General features: G+C 41.9%; 1 protein-coding gene across 1 annotated transcript in view; it reads right to left on the reverse strand.

Moving 5' to 3' along the window:
* Positions 1 to 551: 551 nt before the first annotated feature.
* Positions 552 to 25,159, reverse strand: part of HS6ST1 (heparan sulfate 6-O-sulfotransferase 1) — a 187,074-nt gene continuing 162,466 nt past the window's right edge. The window contains exon 2 of the mRNA XM_083443456.1: positions 552 to 4,042. Coding sequence (XP_083299582.1) covers positions 3,334 to 4,042 — 709 coding nt within the window. The 3' untranslated portion in view covers positions 552 to 3,333. The remainder of the gene's footprint in view (positions 4,043 to 25,159) is intronic.

The following is a 25,159-nucleotide window of genomic DNA, read 5'->3' on the forward strand; positions in this document are numbered from 1 at the left end:
TTGATTTTCAGTGGCTACAGTAAATATTTGCAAGACTTCTCTGGCACCAAGACTACAAACATTATACATCGTTGCTGTCAACACAGGAAAAGTTCAGTCAATGACACAGGAGGTGAAAGGGTGGAAACACTATCCACCAAAATGTTGGATGCCCTTCAATGCTTAAAGCCACCCAAGAAAGGACATTTGGTGTCCAAGCAAAGACTCTATCACACTCTTTTCTTCTCAGCTCTCAAGAAAGCTACAGACCAGTTTCCCTCTGTCTCCTGCACTCTATTCTGGCTTCTTAGCCATTTAGCTGCATCCTGAGTTCCTTCAGTGGTACCTAGGCTTTTAAGTTCAAATAATGACATGCCTACTAGTAAGCCTTTTTGTAATGGTTTAAGATTAATGCTTTTGAACTGTAAACAGGAAAATTCAGGGGAAGGAGAGAATATGTCAAAGCTGGGACTTGAAATGGGGAACCCCTCCACCAGCTGCAAGTATGGAGGTCTAAGCAGAAATGATCACCCACCTACTCACCTTCCTTGGGTAGATTTAAGGGAAGCTGATGAAACAACATTCAGTAGTTTTATTTCCTTGGTCTGTTCTTAAAACACAATGTTACACCAAGAAAATGTTGGAGAAAGACTACCACTGATCTCCCCAGAGGTCTAAGATTTCCACAGGCAAGATCCATTAAGGTTTACTCAGATTGTTGTGGAAATAAAATTTAGGCACAACAAACAAAACACTCCACTTTTATCCTTAACCACACAAAATGCGGAAGCAGAGTTTGGCCTTTGGAACCTGCTACCAATCGTGCAAAGTATAACACAGCAGGCTCTCCAGTCTTCACGCTATGAATATGGATTAGCTGCTGCAACCATTTTTATATTATAGATCCATAACTATGAATGCACAGTAGAAAGCCTTTAGGTAAAGCTACATGCTCTGCATATAGAACAGCTGCTTCTTCATAGCACACATAAGTTTGTGGGAAAAGGGAATGTGAAATAGCATTTGCTTTTGTTTGTAAAGAGTTTCTTTAGTTACAGAAATGCACAGGTGTCCTGGGAATTTAGCAAACTGCCATTCATCCCCAAATGTAGGATTTTTAACCTGCAGCCTCCTCTACCCAAAATAATGCTTTAAAAAAAACAACCCAAAATAACTAGGATGAGATAGTTTTCCTTTCCTAAACCTCAAGGGCATCTTTTTAGCCAGCTGTGCACACTCAGAGAACAGGAAGGTCTTATTCCTAGAAACACTGCCAGGCCCATACAAGACCCACACTAGCACTGATTGACAAATAGATCTGGCAAAGTACTTAAGAACTTGCATATTTTTCAGTGTAGGGTAATCAGGAGCACCTGGGCATTTGGGCTGATCAGAGAAACACTGAAAGAAAAGGACAGGTTTTTCAATCAGCCTGCGTGGGGTGGGATTTTTTTTACTGGGTTTTTAATTTCCATATCACTCCAAGTCCCTTTTCACTGACTGGTTGTAGAGAATGCATAGACATAACAAGCTCTGTGTGCTTAATCAGGCAGGCTTCTATGCTAGAGACATGGCTTCCCTCCTTCTGGGGAGAAACACACACACTACAGTTTGGAACCTAAAGCTTTGGCAACTATGCAGACAAGAGTAGCCTAGGAAGAGGGAAATCCATTACAAACCATGGGAAATGACAGTGCTTCTTTGTGAACAAGTATATCAGCCTCTCTTTCTATATTTCCAGTTTTCTCTCCGATACATAGCGAGTCCATCCATTGAGCATCAACCTAACTGCCAGCTTATTTCGACTTCATCTATAACCTAGTCATTTGCATCCTAGGGAACAGGGAAGGAAGGTGACAAACACAGGTTGCTTGAGCCCCCCCCCCCCCTTTCAGAAAGGCTTAGTAGAAAAGAAAGACACATGCTTTGGATGGAGATCAAATTATCACTTGATGCTCTCCAAACAAAACTTAGATGTTAGATGTTAAAAAAGAGAGAGGAAAAGGGATTATTGTGGTTATTAAAGGCTGGAAAAGAACACCAGACAGTGCCTGAAGCAGAGAATCAGTCAAGATGCCCAGTTTTCCAAATGCTACAGCTTTGTTAAAATAAGACAAAGGCAAGGCAGGCTTTGCCCATCCTGGAAAACAGTGGTAACACTGCCTCTTAAGTTCAACAAAGCAGCACTCCTACAGCTGGTGGATGCAATGCAGCAAATGTTAGTTGCTTCTAGATCCATTGAAATCAATGGAGTTTGTGTCCAGCTGAACGCTTAAAGTGCAGCCCTATATTCTATACCACTCGTGGGCACTGAGGACAGCATGGAATGCCAAACAATGAGCATTCTGAATATGTAATATCTGTGCCAATTCAAATAAAATGCCTTCCCACTGGAAGCAAAGAGTGTTTTGAAGCATAAACATAAGCAAGAAAACAGCCAGCAATGTGGTGATCAGCAGTTTGAAGGGAACATCATGGACCACCTCCTTTTAAATGTCAGAGATTGGTGTACCCCCCCCCCCCCAGTTATTTCTAGGAAAGGACGTTTTCATGAATATGTGATAAGAACCCATGTTTGGTTTTATGTGGGATTTAGTAGTTAGCATTTGAATAACTGCCCATGAGGTAAAAGCTGAGAATATTTTGTGCACAAACCCACCGGTTGTTTTGGTAGTGCAGTGTGTAGGATTGAGAGTGTGTGCATGCAGGTCAACCAGTGCCATGTATTCAAACTTCTGTGCTTGATATGCGGTCCAGGCTGTATTTTGCTTCCTTGAATGTTTCTCTTTCTCAACTTCCCCTTTCCCTTTCTGATTGCTTGTTTTGATACTGTTCTGTTCTTTTTGACCATGGTTTTCCATTTGAAGCCAAGCAGCTGAAACTGGAGGGAAGTCACCGTCTGGCAAATTCGCTGCCATTTATTATGACTTTCGCAACTGAAAACCTCGCTTGAGCAAGGGAGAAAAACATTTGACATTTCTGAGGGTCAAATTACTCTTGCCAAGGGAGAACAGTGGTTACAAAGCTACTATCCGTGACCTCTAGATTTGCATCTAGGAGGATATGAAACATTACACTGTATTTGGCGTCAGAGCTGGGGGACCTACGCTTGTGCATTTTAAACTCTGAGCTCTCTAGGACTGATTCCTTAATATTTTTTTGTTTTATTTTATTTTATTAAGAACCCCATTGGTCTTATAAGAAACAGTAAAAAGACCCTTTGTTTATAGAAGCATTCTACCTTCTGTTTTACAGACCGTTTTTTTGTTTAAATAAGAGTTGCTGTTTTTAATTCCATGTTCTTTTATTATGGAAACCCTAAAATCCTGTTCTCAGTATAAAATTCCGTCAAGGCTACCACTTCTCTATAATATGGCTCATGTAGTCCTCAGTAGGCAAGCGCCCTTGCTCTTCCGTCTCTTCCTTGGGAAGTGCCTCATTAGACCGGTGAAGAAGCCGCTCTTCCCGATTCTTTATCCTCTGCTCCATCCTCTCCAGCTGCCGCTTGTACTGGTATCGCTGTTGGAAGAGGTCTTTTGCATAGTCGTACAGCTGCATGTCCAAGTCATTAAGTTCTTCGATCCTCCTTATGGTGTTGTTGTCTACCTCTACTCCACCAGCCCTTGTGCTGTTGTACTGCATGAACGGCCTGATGAATTTCAGATTGAAAGTTCTCTCAAACAAGTACTGTGTTTTCCTCTGGAACTCTGTCAAGCCAAAAAAGGCCATGTCTCTGAGATTCTTCTTAGCGCTCTCCAGCAGTATCTGTGCTCGCTTGTTTTCTGGTATGAAGGACATATTATAGCAACCCACCAAGCTCAGGTCAGCCAACATCCTCACTTGGCGATTGTTGGCTAAGTTATACGGGCAATCCATGAATTCCTGAAGAGTACAGCCTGACCAGTCTGTGCCTTCATAGCATGATGGCAGCTCTTCGGGGGTTGGCGTCCGGCCATCACACATGTGCAAGGATGTTTTCCAGGTGGCTCCTCGCTGGACGTGCCTCCATTCGCTGAGGTAACGGGATACAGGATCTCTCAGCAGAGTGATGTAATAAAACTTCCTGTAAGAAAGAAGAATTGTATGTGAGGATTTTATACACATCGTAATATAACTGTTTGGCACTCTGAGGCCTAGCATATATAGAAGATGGGACAATAATCAATGAGCTGCTTTGTGTGGGAAATTGCAGTCAAATATAACTATGCATGAGTGCAAGTTGGTGCATGAAGGGGTTAAGACAATAGAGTTGAATTCCTAGACTTAGCTAAGTCACCCCCCCACTTCCTGTTCCCTTGCTCTCTGTGCCATGTAAATGACCAAGAAAGATGTGTCTAAGCAAGCTCCACGTTCACAGCACATGTTTGAAGTTATCTCCCTGTTTTTTTCCTACCCAAGAGCATTCTGCCTGTGTTCTCACTGTTGCTGCTTAGATAAATGCATGAATTTGATGTTTGGAATGTTTTTTAAGTAAAACATTTTAAACATACTTAACAGTGTGTGGTCTGTTCATTGCAAGAGGGGTAGAAATAGATGTTTGCAAGCAGACTAAATGGGACAAAAGGGTCTAACAAGCTGTAGAATGAGACATGTGTGGTGCTAACTGCTGCTTAATTTTTGTGAGTTTAGACTCTACTACTGGGGCTCTCTCCTGCTGGAGGAGTGAGTTTAGCCCCAGGTTTTGAATCCAAGAACCCAGCCAATTCTTTGGTTATTTACTCCCCAAACAGGAATTCATATTTTTCCTCCCACAGTTTGCACATCATGTTCGGCCATAAATTATTGCTGTAAGCAACATGCTGGTGCACACTGCACAATCATGCACACTTCAGTCCTCACTCATTCATCCATGTCAGGATAAAGCAAACCAGAATGCTGGTTTAGCATAATGTATGAATCAGTGCTCATAGTTTGCTTCTTCCAGACAATCTATGTGTAGAAAGTCAAGAATAAGCTTTGGTTTCCAATTATCATGGTTTGCACTTAATACTTAATGTGAAGCAGCGCGCACCAGCAGACTGCAGCTTCATAGAAAACCATAGTTTATTTTGAACGATGGCTTACCATGACGTGCAAAACAGACCAATTTCTAAATGCAGTTACGATTGGTCTCCCTTTTCTCATAAGAATCTCTTTGATAAACTCATTTATGTACAAAAGGATTACATTCCCCTAATTAGAAATCATCTCCATCCCCCCCCCAAATTTCAGGAATGCTCCATTGTATTTGTTTCCAGCAACATACTGCAATGTCAGAATAAATAAATGGAATTCAAATGATTTACCACCCTCATATAGCTTGCTTGCTTTAGGGATCAACTGGCCTTTCAGACTACCATGCACCTTAAAATTCAGTCAAGAAGACTCATTCTGGAGCACTGGTCAACAGTTACTACTCAGATAACTCACACTTCACACACAGAGTGCCCAGGCATAACTACAGCATTTCTGGAATCTCCCCTGGCCATGGCCTACTCTGCACTCTCCCTAAGTGTTTTTGCCTGGAGGGAGGATGGAGAGATGTGGGACATGGATGTGTAGAAAGAAACCTGTGGATTTGCATGGCTGGAGTGTAGCCTGCCACCACTGGCATGTGACCAATGTTGCCTGTGAAGGCTGTAAATGGTTGCTCACACTTTCTAACATGGCCAACCCCAAATCATTTTCCTCCTGACTGTGATACACCATGGCTGAAAGCATTGCTTGAAAAATGCAAACAGAAATTAACAGGCTGAATGCTGAAGTAGACTGAGACAATATTATGCTGTTTGGAAATATACAGTGGTACCTCGGGTTACATACGCTTCAGGTTACAGACTCTGCTAACCTTTAAATATTACCTCGGGTTAAGAACTTTGCTTCAGGATGAGAACAGAAATCGTGCTCCGGTGGCAGCAGGAGGCCCCATTAGCTAAAGTGGTGCTTCAGGTTAAGAACAGTTTCAGGTTAAGTACAGACCTCCGGAATGAATTAAGTACTTAACCTGAGGTACCACTGTACTAAGGACACATGCACGTCCATCGGGCAATGAGTGCAACGTCAAGTAAAAGACTTGTGTGTCTGAATCAGGCACCACACAATTCATCAACTCAAACAAAGCTTCCTTCCCAATGACCTTGCACTTTCCGGCGGGTCACCAATTATCTAGTGATGTACATGGTTGTATTTAGCCCTTGATGCCCAACATAAAAAATAATAATAACTGCCCTTCTTAAAACCAGCAGGTAAGTTTTCCACCTGCCAACAGTTCCAATGTGACTTTTCTTTCATGGGCAATGCCCACTGCTGCACAAGGCAGCCATTTCATTTAAAAGTGCACCAAAGACACTGGCAAAGAAATTAAACTGCAAACAATGGTATGTCCTTCTTAATACCATATTGGCCCGAATATAAGTCACACCCGAATATAAGCTGCACCTTTAAAATTGGAGGGGAAAAAGAAAAAAAGAGAAGAAAAATACTGAAATATAAGCCGCTCCATTCCTCGCTGCTCCTGGCTGCATACTGGGCTGGGGGATGGGGGGGAGCCGCACTGCGTTGCCCATGGCCTTTCCCTTTCCTCTCTCTCTCCCTCCCTGGCCTTGGGGGAGAGGATGGGGGACTACACATGGGGCGGCTGCCGCTTTGCCGTGCTCCTGGCACAGTATGCCCCATGCTCCTGGTTGCATTCCATAAGGTTGCGAAGCCACACTTCAACTTTTCATGGTCGGAATTTGGAGGAAAAGTGAGGCTTATATTCAGGCCAATACGGTAATTCATGAGGGTCTTGAATGCATCGTTCCCCCTGCCCCCCTACTGAAGTCACACTGACAGAAATTTAATTTCATTTAATGGGCATTGGAGGAAGTCCAGAGTGCATGTCTTTCAACTTCTGCTTTTGTAAGCAGAGCAAATAGGAATGTCTGCTATTCAGGCTCTCACCAAGCTAAAGATGTCGCACTGTCTAATAAGTAACCATAGAGGGTGGGTGGAGGGGAGGGGTCAACTTCCCATGTGTTTCTTTCTCTTCTCATTCCATTTAATAGCAGCCCATAATAATGATTCATCTTCTCTGACCAGGATGCAGCTATGATTTAAATTATCAGTGCTAAGAAACCCCTAACAGGCAGGGATAAAATATGACAACGGAAGGCACCGGAAAGTGATGACTGATGCCAGATGTTCCAGAGAGCGAGAGTGAGCGACAGATTCTAAACATTATAGCCTTTTAGTTTTAAAAAGGGTGAACTCTGGTGGATGTATCTGTCTTTAGACTAGAAGTTCCAAATATAATTTTAAGTCGTCCCCTCCTCACCCTGGCTCTTCCAAGAGGCAGTATTTTATTATTACTGCAGTCCTGCCTAGAACTAGGGTTTTCTGCCGGGAAAGGTGACCACCTGGCAGTGGATGATGATTACAATCGCACAAGAATCCAAATCCTGTGTCAAGAAACCCCAGATGGATGCTAAGTAAAATATAAATCCCATACACCTATCAAATATGTGGAAATTCATTGCTTCTAAACTAGTTTGCATGACTTGCTCTGAACCAGATATGGAACTTCTGGCAGTGATCAATACATGGTGCAGGGTGGGATTTGGGCTTCCCGGAAAGGGAAACACAACCATGTGTTCTAAAAGAACCAGGCAGCCACTGCAGGGCACAGAGACTCTGGTCCTAGCTTTGCATTGACATTACCTGAGCATGTTTTCCTCGTCCTTCCACAGGGCTTCCACTGATGGGGTTTGTTACTACCGAGTAGAAATGTACAGGATTGTACTACAGTGGTGCCTCGCAAGACGAAAAGAATCCGTTCCGCAAGTCTCTTCGTCTAGCGGTTTTTTCGTCTTGCGAAGCAACCCTATTAGCGGATTAGCGCTATTAGCGGTTTAGCGGCTATTAGCGGCTATTAAAGGCTTAAGGGATTAGCGGATTAGCTGCTAAAAGGCTATTAGCAGCTTAGTGCCTTAGAAAAAGGGGGTGGGGAGCGAAAAAAAATCGCAAGAATCGCAAGACATTTTTGTCTTGCGAAGCAAGTCCATAGAGAAATTCGTCCTGCGAAGCGCATTGAAAAACGGAAAACCCTTTCGTCTAGCGGGTTTTCCGTCTTGCGAGGCATTCGTCTTGCGGGGCACCACTGTATTTCTATATTGTATGCTAATCCTTCCTATTCCATAGCTGTGGTTGTATTGGCAGGGCTGGTCTCTGCCCTTCATGGTTCTGATCTTTCAGATGTGACCACTGAACCGGCTCCCTGTATCTTGGGACATGACGAGGACATGAAGACTGGTTATTTAGGATGTTTTCAGCACCAGGTTAATAATAATAATAATAATAATAATAATAATAATAATAAATTTATACCCCACCCACTCTGGGAGGGTTCCAGCAAGGTTAAGACATCCTTGTTTGCTCAGCGATGTTAAAAAGGCTACGTTTGGTTTTTCTCTTTTAGCTTTTATTATTTTATAGCATGTGCTTTGATTATAATGTATTTGATGTTATTACAGGACACTGCCCCGGATCCCTTTTGGATGAAGGGTGTTTTAGATCATTATTTTCTTAATGGACAAAAAGGACAACAGAGGTTTCCTCTCACACAACAACTTTCATGTAGGAATAACACAGGGACATCGAAAGCTGTCTTCTGTCAAGTCAAACCGCTGGTCCATCTAGCTCAGTCTTGTCAATTCTGGATAGCAGGGACTCTCCAGTGTTTCAGATGGAGGACATTTCCAATCGTACCTGGAGATGCTGGAGAATGAACCAGGGACATTTTGCCTACAAAGCAGGTAATCTACCACTGAGCTATGGCTCTCTACACATCCTCTTTTGGTAGCCTGCAACCATAGCCTAATGAGGCTCCATCTTGTTAAATGTCCCTCATGGTTGTCAAGAGAAACTGGGACGGAAAGGGAAGCCGCATTAGGGAATTGTCAAACTCCTACCTCTATAAAACTCAAGCTTTATTTAAACAAATATTAACAGTGTGGTAGAATATATATATTTCTCAGGAAAAAGACAGTCCTCTATGCCAAGCTCAACTTTGCCTGTATCGCAAGCTATAGGGCATTGCTTTAATCCAGAGTGTTTATCCTTGGTGCTAACAGCCCGTGATAAAATGCAGCAGGGCTTATCTGGTCTAGACTTTTGCAAAAATATACCTGGGCTTTGAGTACCTAGAGAGTAAGCTTTCTTGTGTCAGCCTTTCTCTCACCAAAAGAAGAACTCTTGCTGCTTTGCCTAATTCATTTTTTAGTTTCATTGAAGCAATTAAGCAAATTATTGTGCTCCTATCGATCCCTTCTCCAAGGTTATCCCTGCATCAAACACAGTGCCATTTAATGAGCCATTCACACAGGAGGTCACCAATCTGTTACAGAAAAGAAAGAGAGGATTCTCTCTTGCTTCCAGAGTTGCCACTTAGGCAGTCGGCCATTCTAATGGCTCTGAAATTTTTACTTGTTTACTTAGAATATTTTCATCACTATGTTCTCAGGGTGGGTGGCAACCATATAAACATCCATAAAACATAAGCATATATTAAAATCTTAACAGTAATTTGGAGTTATAACCACATGAATAAAATGGCAACCTCCAAACCAGCCGTGTGAGTTATATTTCCTGCATAAGGCTAACTAACCAAACTAATACCAAACGAAAGCCTGTGCACATAAGTGACTTTTCAGTTGATACGGAAATGAACAAATTGACACTGCCAACTGCATATTTGTTACTGTCAGGACTCCTACAACACAATACCTACCCTTACAGAGTGGGGGGCTTACAAGTGTGCAGGGTTCAAACCCACATTTCCCATTTCCCATTACGTGGTTCTTTCCCATAAGCTACCTTGCAGCCCACTGTGCCATCTCCTTTAACATTTTTGGAGTAAGTGTGTCTTTGTCTTGGTACAACAGGCCCACTTGCCCTTCTCCTGGTCATATGGTCCTAACCTTGCTGTGCTTTTTAGTAAGTTTAAATGTACAGCATGAAATAAAGTGCTTATTTCCCTCACACAGACCTGTATCCTGTGTGCCTATTATGGTATAAAGGACTTATAGCCTGTAAAAAACCATGGTTAAAATGTACAGCAAGATTAGGACCATATGACCAGGCCATGCCAAGCATTGGGAGATGATTCATCTTTACCAGTCTAACTTGGGCCAATTAACCCATATTTCGTGTCTGGCTGAACAAACAGCAAAGGACTCACCTTATGCTTGCAAAAATGATATGGGGATGCACACTAGCTAGGAAGAAACAAGCAGTAACTTACTCCCAAGTAGATGGGCACTGACATGATAAATTACCATATGGAATGAACCTAAGGAACACTTTTACTGGTTCAAGCCATGAGTGCAATGTAGTTACAGTGGTACCTCGGGTTACAAACACCTCAGGTTACAAACATTTCGGGTTACAGACCCTGCTAACTCAGAAGTAGTACCTCAGGTTAAGAACTTTACCTCAGGATGAGAACAGAAATTGTGTGGCGGCAGTGCAAGGCCCCTTTAGCTAAAGTGGTACCTCAGGTTAAGAATGGTTTCAGGTTAAGAACGGAACAAATTAAGTTCGTAATCAGAGGTACCACTATATAGGTCAAAAGGGTACTCTGACCTGACACACTTATCTAATAATAATAATAATTCACTTTATCTTGCCTAAGGCAGCCCAAAGCAACCTACAGCCAAACAAACACACACAAAAACACAACACCCCCCACTACATCTAAGGAACATGCCAAAAAGACATTTTACATACTTTCTGTCCTAGCTGAAGGTGAAGAAGACACAGTTCTTGGGTCAGAAAGACCGGCAAGGAATGTACTGGAAACGCATTGAGAAAGAGGAAGGATGGAATTTCTTTTGGCCACATAAAATTGTTGACTGAAAGTGCCTGTTTCACAAGTCAGAGCTCTTTGTGCTCTTGCTTCTGTGTTAAAGGAATTTATTTTATAACTATGTAATGGACTTCCCTTTAAAGGAAAAATCTGAAAAAGCCACTTCCCTAGAAGTCTTTTACCATTTGACGCCACACGATTCGATTTCCATTTCTCATCTTCCAACCTTACATAACATGCCCTCTCTGTTTGAATGTAATTTAATATGTGTATAATGATTGGTAGAAAATAGGCTTAATTTTCCTCAACCTGTTTCCTCTCATATGGCACTTATTATAGCTCTTCCTGTTCCCCTGCATGAACAAAATAAAGCTCTCAGACTTCCGAATGTCACCAGCGAAAAGAAAACACACACACATACTTCCCTATATATGTACATGCTTATGCAAAATAATGGTTGCAGTACAAATTAACAAAAGCCAGAAAAATCCAGTCCTCTATTCTAAGGCTGTTAAAGGGGGCTGGGGGCGGGGAGGAGTAGCAAAACAAACCGTTATGCTTTTCATGTTTCCAGCAGTCATGGCTTTGTGCATATCAAGTGAATGTGTGCTTTGCTAGCTGCATTTATTATAAAAGACCTTTTAAAAAAAACCAAACAAAAAACCTTTGATGGATGGTACCCTTGGGAAGTTAAAAAGATGAATTGTTTATGATGTGAAATGCTGAGCAGCTTCATGAACACACTCCTCCGCTCGCAGGTCATAACTCACTGAATGCTTTCGGTGGCCCTGTCACATGCTATATACTGATCCAGCAGATAAAACTGATCCAGTAGCTGTTTGCATGGAGAACAGGTCAAAAGACCAGGACTGTAAAAGGAAAGTGAGCAGAAATACAATATGGAGGGAGTATAATTAATACTTCAGCAGTGTCATCCAAATAATCAATAATAAATAAATCAGGCAACATTGGACAACAGTTGGTTGCTATACTTTAAATAAGCCACACAAACACCATTTTCAAAGAACAGCTATTTGGTGCCCTTCAAGCCTGTCTGCGGTTAATTGAAAACGCCAGTAATTAAATCTATGTTTGTTATTATTTTGGTAAATATCTGTGCCAAATGAAGGAACTACTGGGGTTAAGTTTGCAGCATTCAAAATACCAGGTGGTCTAATCAAAGCTATGATTTTATCTCTCTCGCCACCAGTGGAGATGTAACAGGAAAACATGGGTGACAGGAATGAATTGTGGGGAGACTCAAGTTTTGCTTGTCAGAGGAAGAGTCTGGAAGCATCTACTTCAGGTTTTACAATAACCACAGTTCCCTGTATTATCTGAAGTAGGAGACTGTGGTTTGTATAAATACTAGTCATTTACTTTAATTAGTGCACACACCAGAGCCACAAACCTGCAGAAGCTTATGCCACAATAATTTCGTAGTGTTGAGGCCCAAAATACTGTACCGTTTTTGTTGCAACAGACTAACATGGCTACCCCTCTGGAATGTTATAATTAAATTTAATTTGACTGTTATCCGATTGTTCTGCTTCTCTGATTAGTTGGATCCAAGCGAAGCAAGTGCCAGATTGAATAAAAGACAAGCAAGGCAAAACTAAACATAAATGAGAAAAAGGCCACTTCTGGGACATAAATGAGAGCCTGTGTGGTGCAGTGGTTGGAGCATGGGTAGCCAACATGGTGTTCTTCATGTGTTGTTTGAGTACAACTCTCAGCCAGCATGGCCAATGGTCAACAACTGAAAGGTACAATGTTGGCTATTCATGGGCTAGACTAGAGCATCAGTCCTGGCCTGGTGAAGCCTGGGATTCCACTCAGTCATGGACGTTATTGTGTGACCTTGGCAGCCCATTATCTATCAGCTGATCCCTACACTTTGTCTGATAGGGGAACATGGAGAGGGGAACGTGTCCTCTCTGTGGTGCCCTGAGCTCATTGAAAAAAGGGCAACATAAAGATACAGTTGTGGGTACCAAGAGCATAAAGACCTTAAAGCAGATTGATGGAAGTAGTGTGGCTTGCATGGAATGCAGGCAGAATGCCAAATCTCAGACCATCTCCCTGCTCTGTTTTGACCTCCCTGGGTGGTCTTGGGTATCACACTTTCTTTTACACTCACTTTCCCATCTGTTAAATTGGGAATATTAGTGATTAATGTTTCACCGAGAGCTGCTGTGAGGATGAGTCAGACAGATACGGTAAAGCACTTATTATTTAATTACTAGTATTCGGTTGTGGAAAATCCTAGTGCTGTAATATCAGATAAAAAGAAAACACATTTGTGTAGAATTAAAATATTCTATACCAAAATAAAACAAAGAGTGGGGGTGGATTGATTTGCCAGATGGTGCTGTAAATCACGCTCTGTTTGCTTCCGATCTTCCCTCTTACCGGCTAGGATAGATTCTTGAATGATTTACTATAAAGCGACTCAAACAATAGTCATCTGTAAGTCTGTAGCAAAACACACCAGTTAACACAGCTGTTGCAGTGGTTTAAGAAGGGGGCATTGAACTGATCACTGCCACGGCACACACTAGACTATGCAGAAGCCTCTGGAAATGAAATGAAAATGAAACTGTACCTAACAACTACATTCACTCTCTTTGAGAAACTGACGTGTAGCAAGTGTACACACCTAGGCTTGCAGGGGGGGGGGGAGAGACTATCTCCAGCAGCAGAGAGGAACCTTACAATTCTGGGGTGAGGGGGAACCCAGAAATCAAAGGAGAAAAATGTGAAGCGATGTTCTCTGCACTTTAGGTGGCACACAAAGCTCTTGCTGTGAATGACACCTATAGAAACTGGCAACAGTCAAGTGGTTTTGCAAACAGGGGAGGGAAACATCTTACAGAGATGGTCAAAATGGTGGCGAAAACTTGGTCTTAGAAGTGCAACGGGAACATGCCTTGAAATATGAGATTGCACTCCAGAAGGCAAGCGGCTTGGAAATGCACTGCCGATTGAACATGGCAAAACTATTCATTATTCTAGTAGAATAACCAAGACCACTGCTTTCTGAAAATGCAGCTAGAGACTTTATGAGCCTCATTAATCATTTTTCACAAACTGCTGATCTGGAAACAGCAGGGCAATTCGTGGTTTCAACTTCATTTGCCTGAAAAGACCATAGCACATTTTCTCCGGAAATTAAGGTTTTCCTCCTGTTTTGAAGAGGAGTGCACAACTGCCATAGTACTATGCTGCACAAAGCACCAGGCTAACTTGTATCAACGGTCTGGTCTAGACATATGTAATGGCTAGCCGAATAACCTGAAGTGGCTTCTTAAATAACAAAAGCAATTATTGCAGTGTAGAAATAATCACACCCAAAGACTTATCTCAGACATCCTGTAATGTGATGGCAAAATTGTTTAGCTGACCGAATTTAAGCACTCAGAAGCCATCAAGCTGAATCAGATAAGAAATCCATCCAGCCCTTTGTTCCTGTACATTTATTTCCAACTTTAGGATCACTGGTATGGTAGAAAAGGCACCTAAGAAAGAACTGGACCAATGGAGTTTAGCAGCAGGCTAGAGCTCTCCACTACAGACATTTTGAACCACTGTGCACATTGCCTTAATCAAACCACAAAGGATTGTACTTTCTGTTCAGCTGCCTAAGTATATTACATACGGGTTTCTCTCCTTTCTTACTTACTTTACATAGTGAACAGGAGATGCAGACCAGGTGGCTGGTACCAAGACAAGCTAGAGGAAAGGCTGGGAGTGCATGGTGACCTTATCTACCTGCCCTCCAATATGTACCTGGCTAAAGGAATAGTTTCTTCTGTTTCTTTTCATTATAGGAGTGAATATTAAGCACTATTGGGGGGGCGGGAATTGGAGCAGCATGTTTTCTTTACTTTCTGGGTGTGACAAAAGTAATTTGCTGAGGCCAGGAAAAAAATTTTTTTTCACAGGGAGCCCTCTTGTTTCAGATAAACAGATTTGTAAGAAATTGTAAATGTCTTTTCGTCTAGAAGTTTATGGCCCTATCTAGTGTTTTGGCCTTGCATGTTCCAAGCTTCGATGTCAAAAGCTATCAGGGCTGAATTCCTTTATCCTCAACTTTCACTGTTGCAATCTGCAAAGGCTCCTCTGACCTACTGTGCATGATTAAGCAACAGAATTATATTTTATACTCCCCTCTTCCTAAAATTCACATTCGTTTTCATCAGAACTCACGTCCTACTGCCCTTTCCCTTCATTTTTTGGGGTATTTTGTAATCAGCCCACTTTCACAGATGACAGTCCCTTCCTTTTCATTTCTTTCGCCATCATCAGCTTCTCCCTTTAAAAAGCACAAAAAACAACTAAATCTTCTGCATTACTGTTTCCTAGGTAAACTCCTGTGTTCTTTTAGAAGATGGGAATTTAAGAAGAACAGCATGCTGGCAAATGTACATGCACGCACACTATGCATTTGCTTTTGTTTTCCCCCTGATACTCTTGACTGACATGGACATGTGGCCATTATTCTGCACTGAACAGTTCAGCATGCCCAAGGAGAGCAACTGGAATTATTTCTTCACACCACCCCTTGTTCCTTCCCAGCACACAGCCAGCTAGCTAACTCTGGAAAAACGCTGTGCCTTGATCCGTTTGGATTGATTCGTAAAAACCAAATCACAAACAGGCCTGAAATATAGTTTAATATTTTGCACATATTAGGTGTAGCCTATTGTTTAAAAAGGAGTTGGGTAGTCTGATAGGAAGTTCGCTTAGCTTGACTACAGTTGCATTATTGAGTGTTTCTAAATCCTGCATTCCTAAATTGCTTTTGCAATTCTGAAAAACAATAATTACATTTGGGAACTGAAACCCTGTAGGAAAAGAGAGCACAATGGAATATTTTAAATGTAAATGGAAAAGTTATTTTTCTGTTTCATTACTAAAGTGTAATTATCATGCCTGAAACGTGATAAAACATGCCTACTAACCCTGATGAGTATGTTCTACCTCTACTGTCGGAGTCATTATGCTTCTGAATACCAGTATCTGGAAATCACAAGGGAGTGTTGTTGCACTCAGGCCCTGGCCTTTGGGTTTCCATAGGAATCTGCTTGGCCACTGTGAGAAGAACATGCTGGACTAGATGGGCCACTGGCCTGATCCAGCAGGCCCTTCTTAGGTTCTTAGGAGAGTGAGGACATCACAAAGTTATTTTCTCTTGTCAGTTTCACAAAGTGAACTATCAGTGCGCCTCGCCTGCGGTCACACTTGAGATGCCATTGTGTGCTGTGTGCATGAACACACCTTCAAAAGAGATCAGCCATGTGAAATTGACACGATCCAATAATTTTGCAATGACAAAAGGTTCATATTGGCTTTAGTTCCCTTGCAACAAAATACAATGATTTATTTATGCAAACAAACAAACAAACAAACAAACAAACAAACAAACCCACCACCATGGTACAAGAGATACATCAATGTAGTATAAAACAACAGTCACTTGGTTACGATGCTGCAGTTTTATACATACATATATACATTCATACATATTCTAGTTAATGAGGCAGCCCGTGTCCTTGGCGTTCTGTGAAGACTCATACACGACAATAGGTTTTCATGTGAAAAACCCGTTAACAATCAAAGAGTCATAGGAATAAAGTAATATCAAACAAAGTGAGACTGACACACACAGAGAGAAAACAACCACCCTGAAATGCCCTCTATAGATTATAATATAGCAGTAGCTGCAGCCAGAGCAAAGGATGCTTCAGATGTCTGGCAATTCTGGGGTGCAAAAAATCCACTAGATGGCACTTTGTTACTTTGAAAATCTATCTGATGAGAAGAAACGGTCTGCGAACATATTGCAGTCTTTTCTTTTTTAAAAAACCCCCACAATAATACTGTAGCATTTCATATTATTACAACACATTTACTCTGGTTCCCATGGGGTTTCCTATGTGTCTTACATATTAAGGTCACAAGTGGAAGCGAGCATAACTGTGGGGGAGGGACAGTTGTGAGTGCCTGCATTTGCTGTGCTGGTCTCAGCTGCAGGAGGCTAGTGAGCTGACAAGGATCTACGAGCAGAACCAACTGGCGCCAGGACACATCTGGGTACCAACTGCATGCTTTGCCAGGAAAGCTGGGCACACCAAGCCAAACAAGAACATCCTTGGCGTATTATGGAACCTCCCTTCTGCTGCGCAGAATTCACAGGACGTGCCACCGGTTTTCGTGTTATATTAATGGTTGCAGCTTTGTACAACATAGTCACTGCTTGCTAAAAAAAAAAAGCAGGGCGCGCCAAGGTTTCTCTGACACGAATGCCAAAATCTAGCATTTTAAATGTGCTCAAAGCATGCACACAGATAGCCAAACAGAACAATTTCTGGAGTTTCACCGAAAGTATTTGAAATGGAAGAGAGAGGAAAAAAATCTAGCAACAAAACTGAGGTACTTTTGTGGCTTCCACAGTTTGAGCCAATGGGGGTGCTGGGAATGATACTGCCTGCCAAATGTAGGGAACCCCCCCCCCCAATTCCTGGCCACTGCTTGGTGGTAGCATGTTCAGAATCCCAACACAACTTTGGTTGTGCACTTGGTTCAGAAGCACTCCTTTATTTTTGAGTGAGCATAATAAAGTCTCTTTGCAGCTCGCTTTAAGTACGCTGCAATTGGCCTACAACAGGAAAGATTCCCTTTGTTTCCTCAAGGGTTCCAATAGTTCTTTTACTCTGCAGTGAGTGGAAGACAAGAGTGAGAAGGGGAAATTCCAGAGAGAAGTGGAGGAAGTGCTTTTTCCAGCTCAGCTCAGTCAACAGCTGTGTGCATGATGAGCTGTATGCATGGCCGGTGCAGCGTAGTGGTTAGAGCACTGGACTAGAAGTTGGAAGACCAGGGTTCAAACCCCCATTCAGCTATGAAACTCACTGGGTGACCTTGAGCCAGTCGCCAGCTCAAGGAGAACCATGCATGCCATCTTGAGCTTCTTGGAGGAAATGTGGACTATAAATATATTCAAGCAAGTAACTTAGCCTTTTCAAGCATTCTTAATTTTAATTTGTGGAGTGGGAGGAGGGCCACATGCACTGGCTTTGCCCCTCCAACTCCAACCTGCCACGATGAGCAGAAAACACTGAGGGGGAAATGGAAGCGTGTTTGACTGAATGTACCTACAAGCCCTCGCCTGATTGTGCATAGGGTTCCTGATTGCATGGAGGACCTTCCTTCGTCAGGGTGAGGTGGCAGGGGGTTGTTGCACACCCCTCCACGTCCCTCTCCACAGATACAATTAAAGAACACCTGGATAAGGCTTTGGTCTTCCCCATATGAAAAAGGCCGCTAAATCATGCAGGCTTCTCATTGCAATGTTATCAAAAGCACAATAGACTATGATCCTTTTATGCTCTATGTAAACACAAATAACCTGCAAGCATTTGGAATAATTAAAAAAGGGAGAAACCTGGGACCAATGCCACTCCACCCTACAGCAGCTGCCTCTGCTATGGTGCACTATTTGTGTTGAACATTAGGCCATAATTGATTATCTACATTCCTCCCCTCCCCTCTGGAAAAGGACACAAGATTCAGTTAATGCCACTTCCTGATCTTCCTTAGAATATTCATGTGGCTGACCATTCCTAACATAGCATCTTCCACGTGCACTTCTCTGTGAGGATAACTCCCAAAGAACTTGTACTGAGGCAGACGCTACAGAGGAGGAGTAGCCCATGGTGAACGGTTGCAATTATAAAAGTGGTTTTCTAGCCCTGGTGATATACTACAGCTGTGAAATGTTGATCTTCAAATAAGGGGCCCTATATCTGCAGAGTTATTGAGTTACTGCATATTGATCTCTCCTGTAAAGGATTCCCACCCCCCCCAGGTTAAAGCTTCTGAAAGTTAAAGAGTAGAGTTGTTCATATCATGTCCTTTTACTAGTACAGTGGTACCTCGGGTTAAGAACTTAATTAGTTCCGGAGGTCCATTCTTAACGTGAAACTGTTTTTAACATGAAGCACCACTTTATCTAATGGGGCCTCCTGCTGCTGCCGCCGTCGCACAATTTCTGTTCTCATCCTGAAGCAAAGTTCTTAACCTGAGGTAATATTTCTGGGTTAGTGGAGTCTGTAACTTGAAGCATATGTAACCCGAGGTACCACTGTACCATCAGCTATTCTACCATTCACTCTACAAATATTAAGTCTGTGCAGACAGGCAGACAACTGGAGATGGTAAATACTTTCCCATTTCTAAGGGTAAGTGTGGGTTATTTGAGACAGCATCAAGTGTTGGACCAGTGTTGATGCGAGTTCAAATCCCTGCTCATCAACAAGGTTTACTGAGACCACTTCCTAGAGCCAATTACTATCTTTCAGTCTAATTACCTTTGCCAAGAGAGTGGGGACTATCACCTTCTGGTCTATCACTTGTGCTTATTCTCCCTAGAAGCTCTGTTCTGGACTTGACCCCAGGCCTCAAGATGTGGTGCGGTGAGTTTAGTAATGCCATGGGTCATCCTCCCCCTTCCCCTTTAGTTGACTAATGAGGCACCTGGCAATCTCTGCATTGGCCCTGACCTCCAGCTACTTAAAGAAAGATCAACATCCTGCATATGTGTATGGGGGCCCTCCAACATATTGTGATCTGGGGCCTGGGAAGATGACATTAAGCCCACCAGTTTGGCAATGCAGCAACCGCCACTGTTTTCCTTCCTTGGGTTCTGGCCTCCTGACTTGTGCCATGGCCACAGTGGTGCCCTTGGGCTTACAGGCGGGAGTTGGGCAGTTTCATTGCCGGTGGAGGAAAGGCTAGCCCTGATCCACAGCTCTTGCATGTGGATGCCATCCAAGGGTCTTGCTCCTGAACAACCTCACAAGGCTGTTTTGAGCCTGAAATGGGATGGTTACCACAGTTGCTTCCACTGAACTCTTTGTAGGGAATGACTAGACACAAATAACAACAGTTTAAAATCCACATTGATTAACACAACAAACTTGTTGTGTCATAGTGGGAAAACTTTGGATTGAACCACCCTTTGCTAACACTTTTATCTTCTGTCCCTGAGAAAAAGGGGTTGGCATGCCCCCTGCTAATCAGAAAGTGCTGCCATAAAAATAAATAAATGTGTGATGATGCCCAGAAACTGAAAAACACTAAATATCTCCCAATCAATGCTAGGATGATCACAAGCATCTCAGTGCACTATATACTCCCAAAGGAATAGATGAGAAGCAGGTGTGATTTCCTCTTCATATGGGCCTGAATGCCACCCTGAGGAGCACTAAGATTTGGATGGCTCAGAGGTCACTCCACTCTTACAACCTTCTTCTGCACGACACCTGAGGCTCTACCATCATCCCAGGCCTCTGGGGATGTCTCCACTGTAGCTTCTTTATCTCCACAGCCACACAGGAGCATGTGAATGTAGAATCAGCTATGAGTCCTTCAAGGATTGCCCACTCTCCAAGGGGGATGGAGGCAATGGGAAGAAAAGGTCTACCAGTCATCCTAAGCTATCAGATTGCTCTGATTCTTTGTTGAGACAACAGTTTCCACAGAAGGCCCACTGGAGCTGCCCAGGGTCCTGATGTGCTTGGCTTGGAACAGACTCTGGTAATTGTTATTAGCTGTTCCACCAGAACAGAATAACAGGCGGGATATGGGATATGGAAACCATATTCAGGGAACCAAACCAGCCAATAGGCAGAGAAGGCAGAGATAGCCCATGATAAAAAGGGCCTCATGAGGAAAGTGCTTTAGCAGCAACATTTAAAAAAATAAATCAAACATATAATCTAGATTTAAAAATTTAAACTACTGACTGCAATTACATTTACAATTAAAAGATCTACCAGAAATATACTTAAATTCATTAACTTAGTCCGCATTTGCTACCTCAGGAGACCAGCTGTTCCCTGAATATGGGGCAGCAATATACAAACTACATCTTGCTCTCCGTTTGATCTAAATCTTTTGGAAGTTTCAGAGATTTGGCTGTTAACATCTCTTAGGTGATAATTAGCCTCCAGGGGCAGCGAACAATGATTGGGAGAGTAAATGCAGAGTGGAAATGTTAAGCAGTGGAGTGTTTTGCTTTGCTTTCTGTTAGTTCTACAGATTAGGAGGAAGGAACAGTGGAATAGACAGAACCAATTCCAAACAGAAACCCAGTTTTGCCTCACTGTGTTGGCAGTTGCAAATAACAAGAAGCAACCCAGCTGGATGTAAACTCTTTAGGCTTTGCAACACTGGCTTCATCTGAGGCATTGATTGCTTGAATGGTGCCAGTCCAATGGCTGTGCTTTGTAATCTGCAGTTTGCTTTGGGCTCTGACCAATACTATGGCAGAATTGAAGGAATCGATTGATTCATTCATAAACCATAGTCTGGAAAGGTAGGCTTTCATTGAATGTAAGTAAAGCTGTCTTTTGTGAAAGGGTATTCAACACTGAGGAGTGCTGTTTTGAAGAAACTCAGCCAGATCGGCGGGGTATAAATAAATTATTATTATTATTATTATTATTATTATTATTATTAACACTAAAAGATTTGCCAACATTATTTAGTCAAGAGGGTCAGCTATCTCCATTAAGCATGCAAAAAAATAAAATAAAAATTGCTTACACTTACATCCTTTAATAACCAGCTAAAATCTTTAATCGTTTGACATCTATAACAAATAGCAGCTGATTTCTAGAATGTCTTTTTGGAGCCTTTGTAGACTTCATACTTGCCTCTTTGTAATACATTCATTCATTCTCTCTCTCTCTCTCTCTCTCTCATACAAATTGTTCCATTTCTGAAGCCAAATGCATTTGGGCTTGACTTTTACATCAATGGAAAACCTGCTGCCAATACAACATACGCAGGTTTGATAGCAAGGATAGCATACAAAAGTAATCAGTAAAACCCTATTACATATCGGGTCTTATGAAAAAACGAGACCGTCACGTTTGTCTCATGGAACTCATGACACTAGAAGAAGAAAGTGGTGGGGGGATGAGTAAATCTTTTGCTACTTGGAAAAGCTGCTCATGTCCTTTATGACCCTAGTCCGTCTATTCAGAGTGCTGAGCTGTTACTCAGAAAGGCAATGCAGCACACCTGTGTTTATAACTGAGCTGGTATGAGAGGCAACAGGAAGGTGGCCGGGGGCTGGTATCTAAAGATACTTTTGAACCACCCAGGTGTTTACCAAGAAGAAGATGGGCAAGCTTTCCTGATATGGAATACCCTGTCAGAGCGCCTTTAGTAGCAAAGAATATTAAATTAAGCAATACAGTATTCAGCTTAAGACTTTGCAACTGGATATTCTATTTTGCTTTTGACTCAAATATGCCTTGAGCAGAACTCACCCTTCTTCAAGAATTATCCAAGATAGGAGTTAATGAGATAATAGGAAGATGGACTACGCATGACAACACTCTCCCATGGAAGGATAAACATTTGTTAAATGAGAATACTCCTAATATGCACAGTGGGATACTTAAACCAAGAGCAAAACCTCCAAGTTATTCTGCTACTCTATTAATTTCCTTTCAATGAAGTCAAGGCACTATCTCCCTTTCTACCTGATTGAAATAACTTGAGCATAAATACCAAAATGCCTATTTATTGATGGGTCTCCCACTCAATTATCCTTTGAAGTAGATTTCCTTCATATGTTTATGGAGATGCTTATTTCCCCAGTCTCTCTGTTCTAGACAGACCCTTGTTCCCCAAGTATGTTGTTAAAATGTTTTTTGTTAGAGCAGGCTGCATAAATCCATTTATTTCATGTCGGTGATTGACAATGACAGTGATGGTGGTGTGGGAAACCCTGCAGGAAACATTGGTCAAACGCAAACAGAGCTTCCCAAGGTCCATGGGGTCCCATAAAGGAATTTTTGTGTAAGTCAGCTACTTCTTTGACACTGATCTTTTGCTTCAGAGACTTTCTTTCTTTGTTGGAAGAAGATGTGAGAATCTTTTAAATGCCCCCTCTGCCTTTTTAGATCGGTTGCTCCCAATTGCTGTATGATTTTATAAGAGAAGGGTTTCCTAAACATGAGAGACATTTCTGCTTTTTATTTATTTATTATGTTAAATGAACTAAAAGAATTATAAAACAAATCCCTGCTGAATATAGTCCTACAAGTATCAGCCCCTTAAGTCACTACTGAATTTCATTCAGATTGGCTCTACCTGTTGGGGGACTTTTAAGAACAAAATCAGAGAACGTGTGGGTGGGGGAAGGAGAGGAAAGAGCCAAACCGGGCAGGTTGAAAAGGAAGATGAAAGCACTTGCTAAGATATTTTCAAGCAGGAAAACTAGAGGGCAGAAGCTCCGGGAGCGCCCACTTCAATAAGAAATGAATTCTGAGCAAAAAGCTAACGCACATAACCACATATGTGGTTAACAAGTCAATATATTTATGTTGCATATTAGTCTCCTGTGTGATATTTGCATGTTTAAATTTATTTGATTTATAAGCATTGCATTTTTACACTGCAATTAGTAGTTATCTATGACTGATACTGGAAGTCAACAAACAGGTTGACAAATAAGCATTGCAAGGAGGAAATGTGTTTGATGTATAAGTATTTATGACAGTGCTTTGATGCATACACTGTGCAAACTACAGAAAATTATGTACCCCCACCTGTAATATCTGAGGCTATAAACTTTGTTCCACAGGAGACTGAAGTGCGGAACAAACTTTACACTTTGCAAGTCTTATGACTAATAATTTAAAATGGCTGCTGACCAAGGTTTAAGCTCTCTCACGATGCTTCTTACAATTGCTTCCCTCCATGCACCTCATCATGGGACACTTTGGTGCAAATCAGACATAGGACTTGGGTATATAGCTGGTTCCCTCTTTGTTTTCCACTATCATTGCATCTCCTTCCCCTGTTCTCTGTATTCCTTTTTTATTCCAACTCTTAAAGTAATATTAACCAATGCAGCCTCGTCCTTTTTATTGATAGCTTGCTCTTTTATCTTATCCTTCCTTCAAAGAGCTCAGGACAGCATTCATCTCCATCACCCCCAATTCTCTCCATACAGTCTTGTGAAATGGGTTACACTGAGAATGACTGTATGAAGGATGATTTTGAACTCTCTTCATCCCAATGAGATTTCACTGATCCAAATATCTCCTATTTTATTAAATTTATTAAATTTGTACACTTCCCTTCATCCAAAGAAAACAGGGTGGTTCACAATATAAAAAATGCAAAATGAGAACACAAAATAACACAGAAAAAAAATGATATCCTTCATCATCACTTCTCAGATCAGATTTGGAGCTCCCCAAAGGCTACTTACAGGTAAAACCAAGATCACTGGGGGACCAGATGAAAGATCTTCCATATCTTGCCTCTTTTGGGCCTTTACAACTACTTCAACTGTTTGAATGGCCTGGTATCCAAGAAAGCGCGCTATTCTGGGCCATTGCTCTTAATGGTTTTGTCACTGTTGCCAAATTCATGATAAGCTGTGTAAGATAAGCAACTGTTCACAGAAATATTCATAGATCAGCCTTGTTCTTTAAACTAGGTATTTCAAACGTAGGCTCTGTTTTGGTTGCTTCCTGTTTCAACCCTGCTTCCATTAAGATATGCCCTAGGAATTTTATCTCGGATGTAACACTGCATTTTCTATTATTTAGTTCCAGGTTCCTCTCTTGATACAAGTCTAGAACTTGCTCTAGCTTCTTGTTTTTTCTTATTCTCTGGCTTTTCCCCACTGACAGCAAACCTCATTTTCAAATCTCTACTGGTGTTCCCCAGAAATGTACTGTTAAGAGAATACTCTGGTACCAGAAGTACAATGCCTGCGTCTCCTTCATGTGACTGGAAGGAATGTCATTTTGAAAGAACAAACAGGTTATTCCCTCTCATCCATGTCCTGGAACAAAGAGGCAATGCATCATTACAGAGCTATTATCCTCCATTAGATTAGCTAAAAATGACAGATTGGGCTCCTATACTTTAGCAGTAGACAAAAGAACACTGCCTCATAGTCAGCACACATTTACTCAGATGGTGGCTACTCACCCCAAGACAAGCACACAACGTCTGCTTCCATTAACAGAATATCATGCTGGCATGAAGAGAACTCTCAATGTTTATTGTAAGAATGTAATCAAGCTTTTTGTTTCAATCCAAATGAAGTCAACAAAGATTCCTTCTCAACTGTAGCAGAGATAACCGCAGAAAAGCAGTATTTTCTTTAAGTGAACCACTGGAATGGTATAATTTATTTTGCTTGAGAAGAGAATCAGAAAAGGTAGCCAACTCTCCTCCAAGCACCAAAAGCTAAGGACCGGGTGGGGAATTGTGTATAAGAGTTACTAATTCAACTTTTTTTTACTGTGTGGTCCCTGATCT

This window comes from Podarcis tiliguerta (genome assembly GCF_965153285.1).
Source record: "Podarcis tiliguerta genome assembly, chromosome: 5".
Lineage (NCBI taxonomy): Eukaryota > Metazoa > Chordata > Lepidosauria > Squamata > Lacertidae > Podarcis > Podarcis tiliguerta.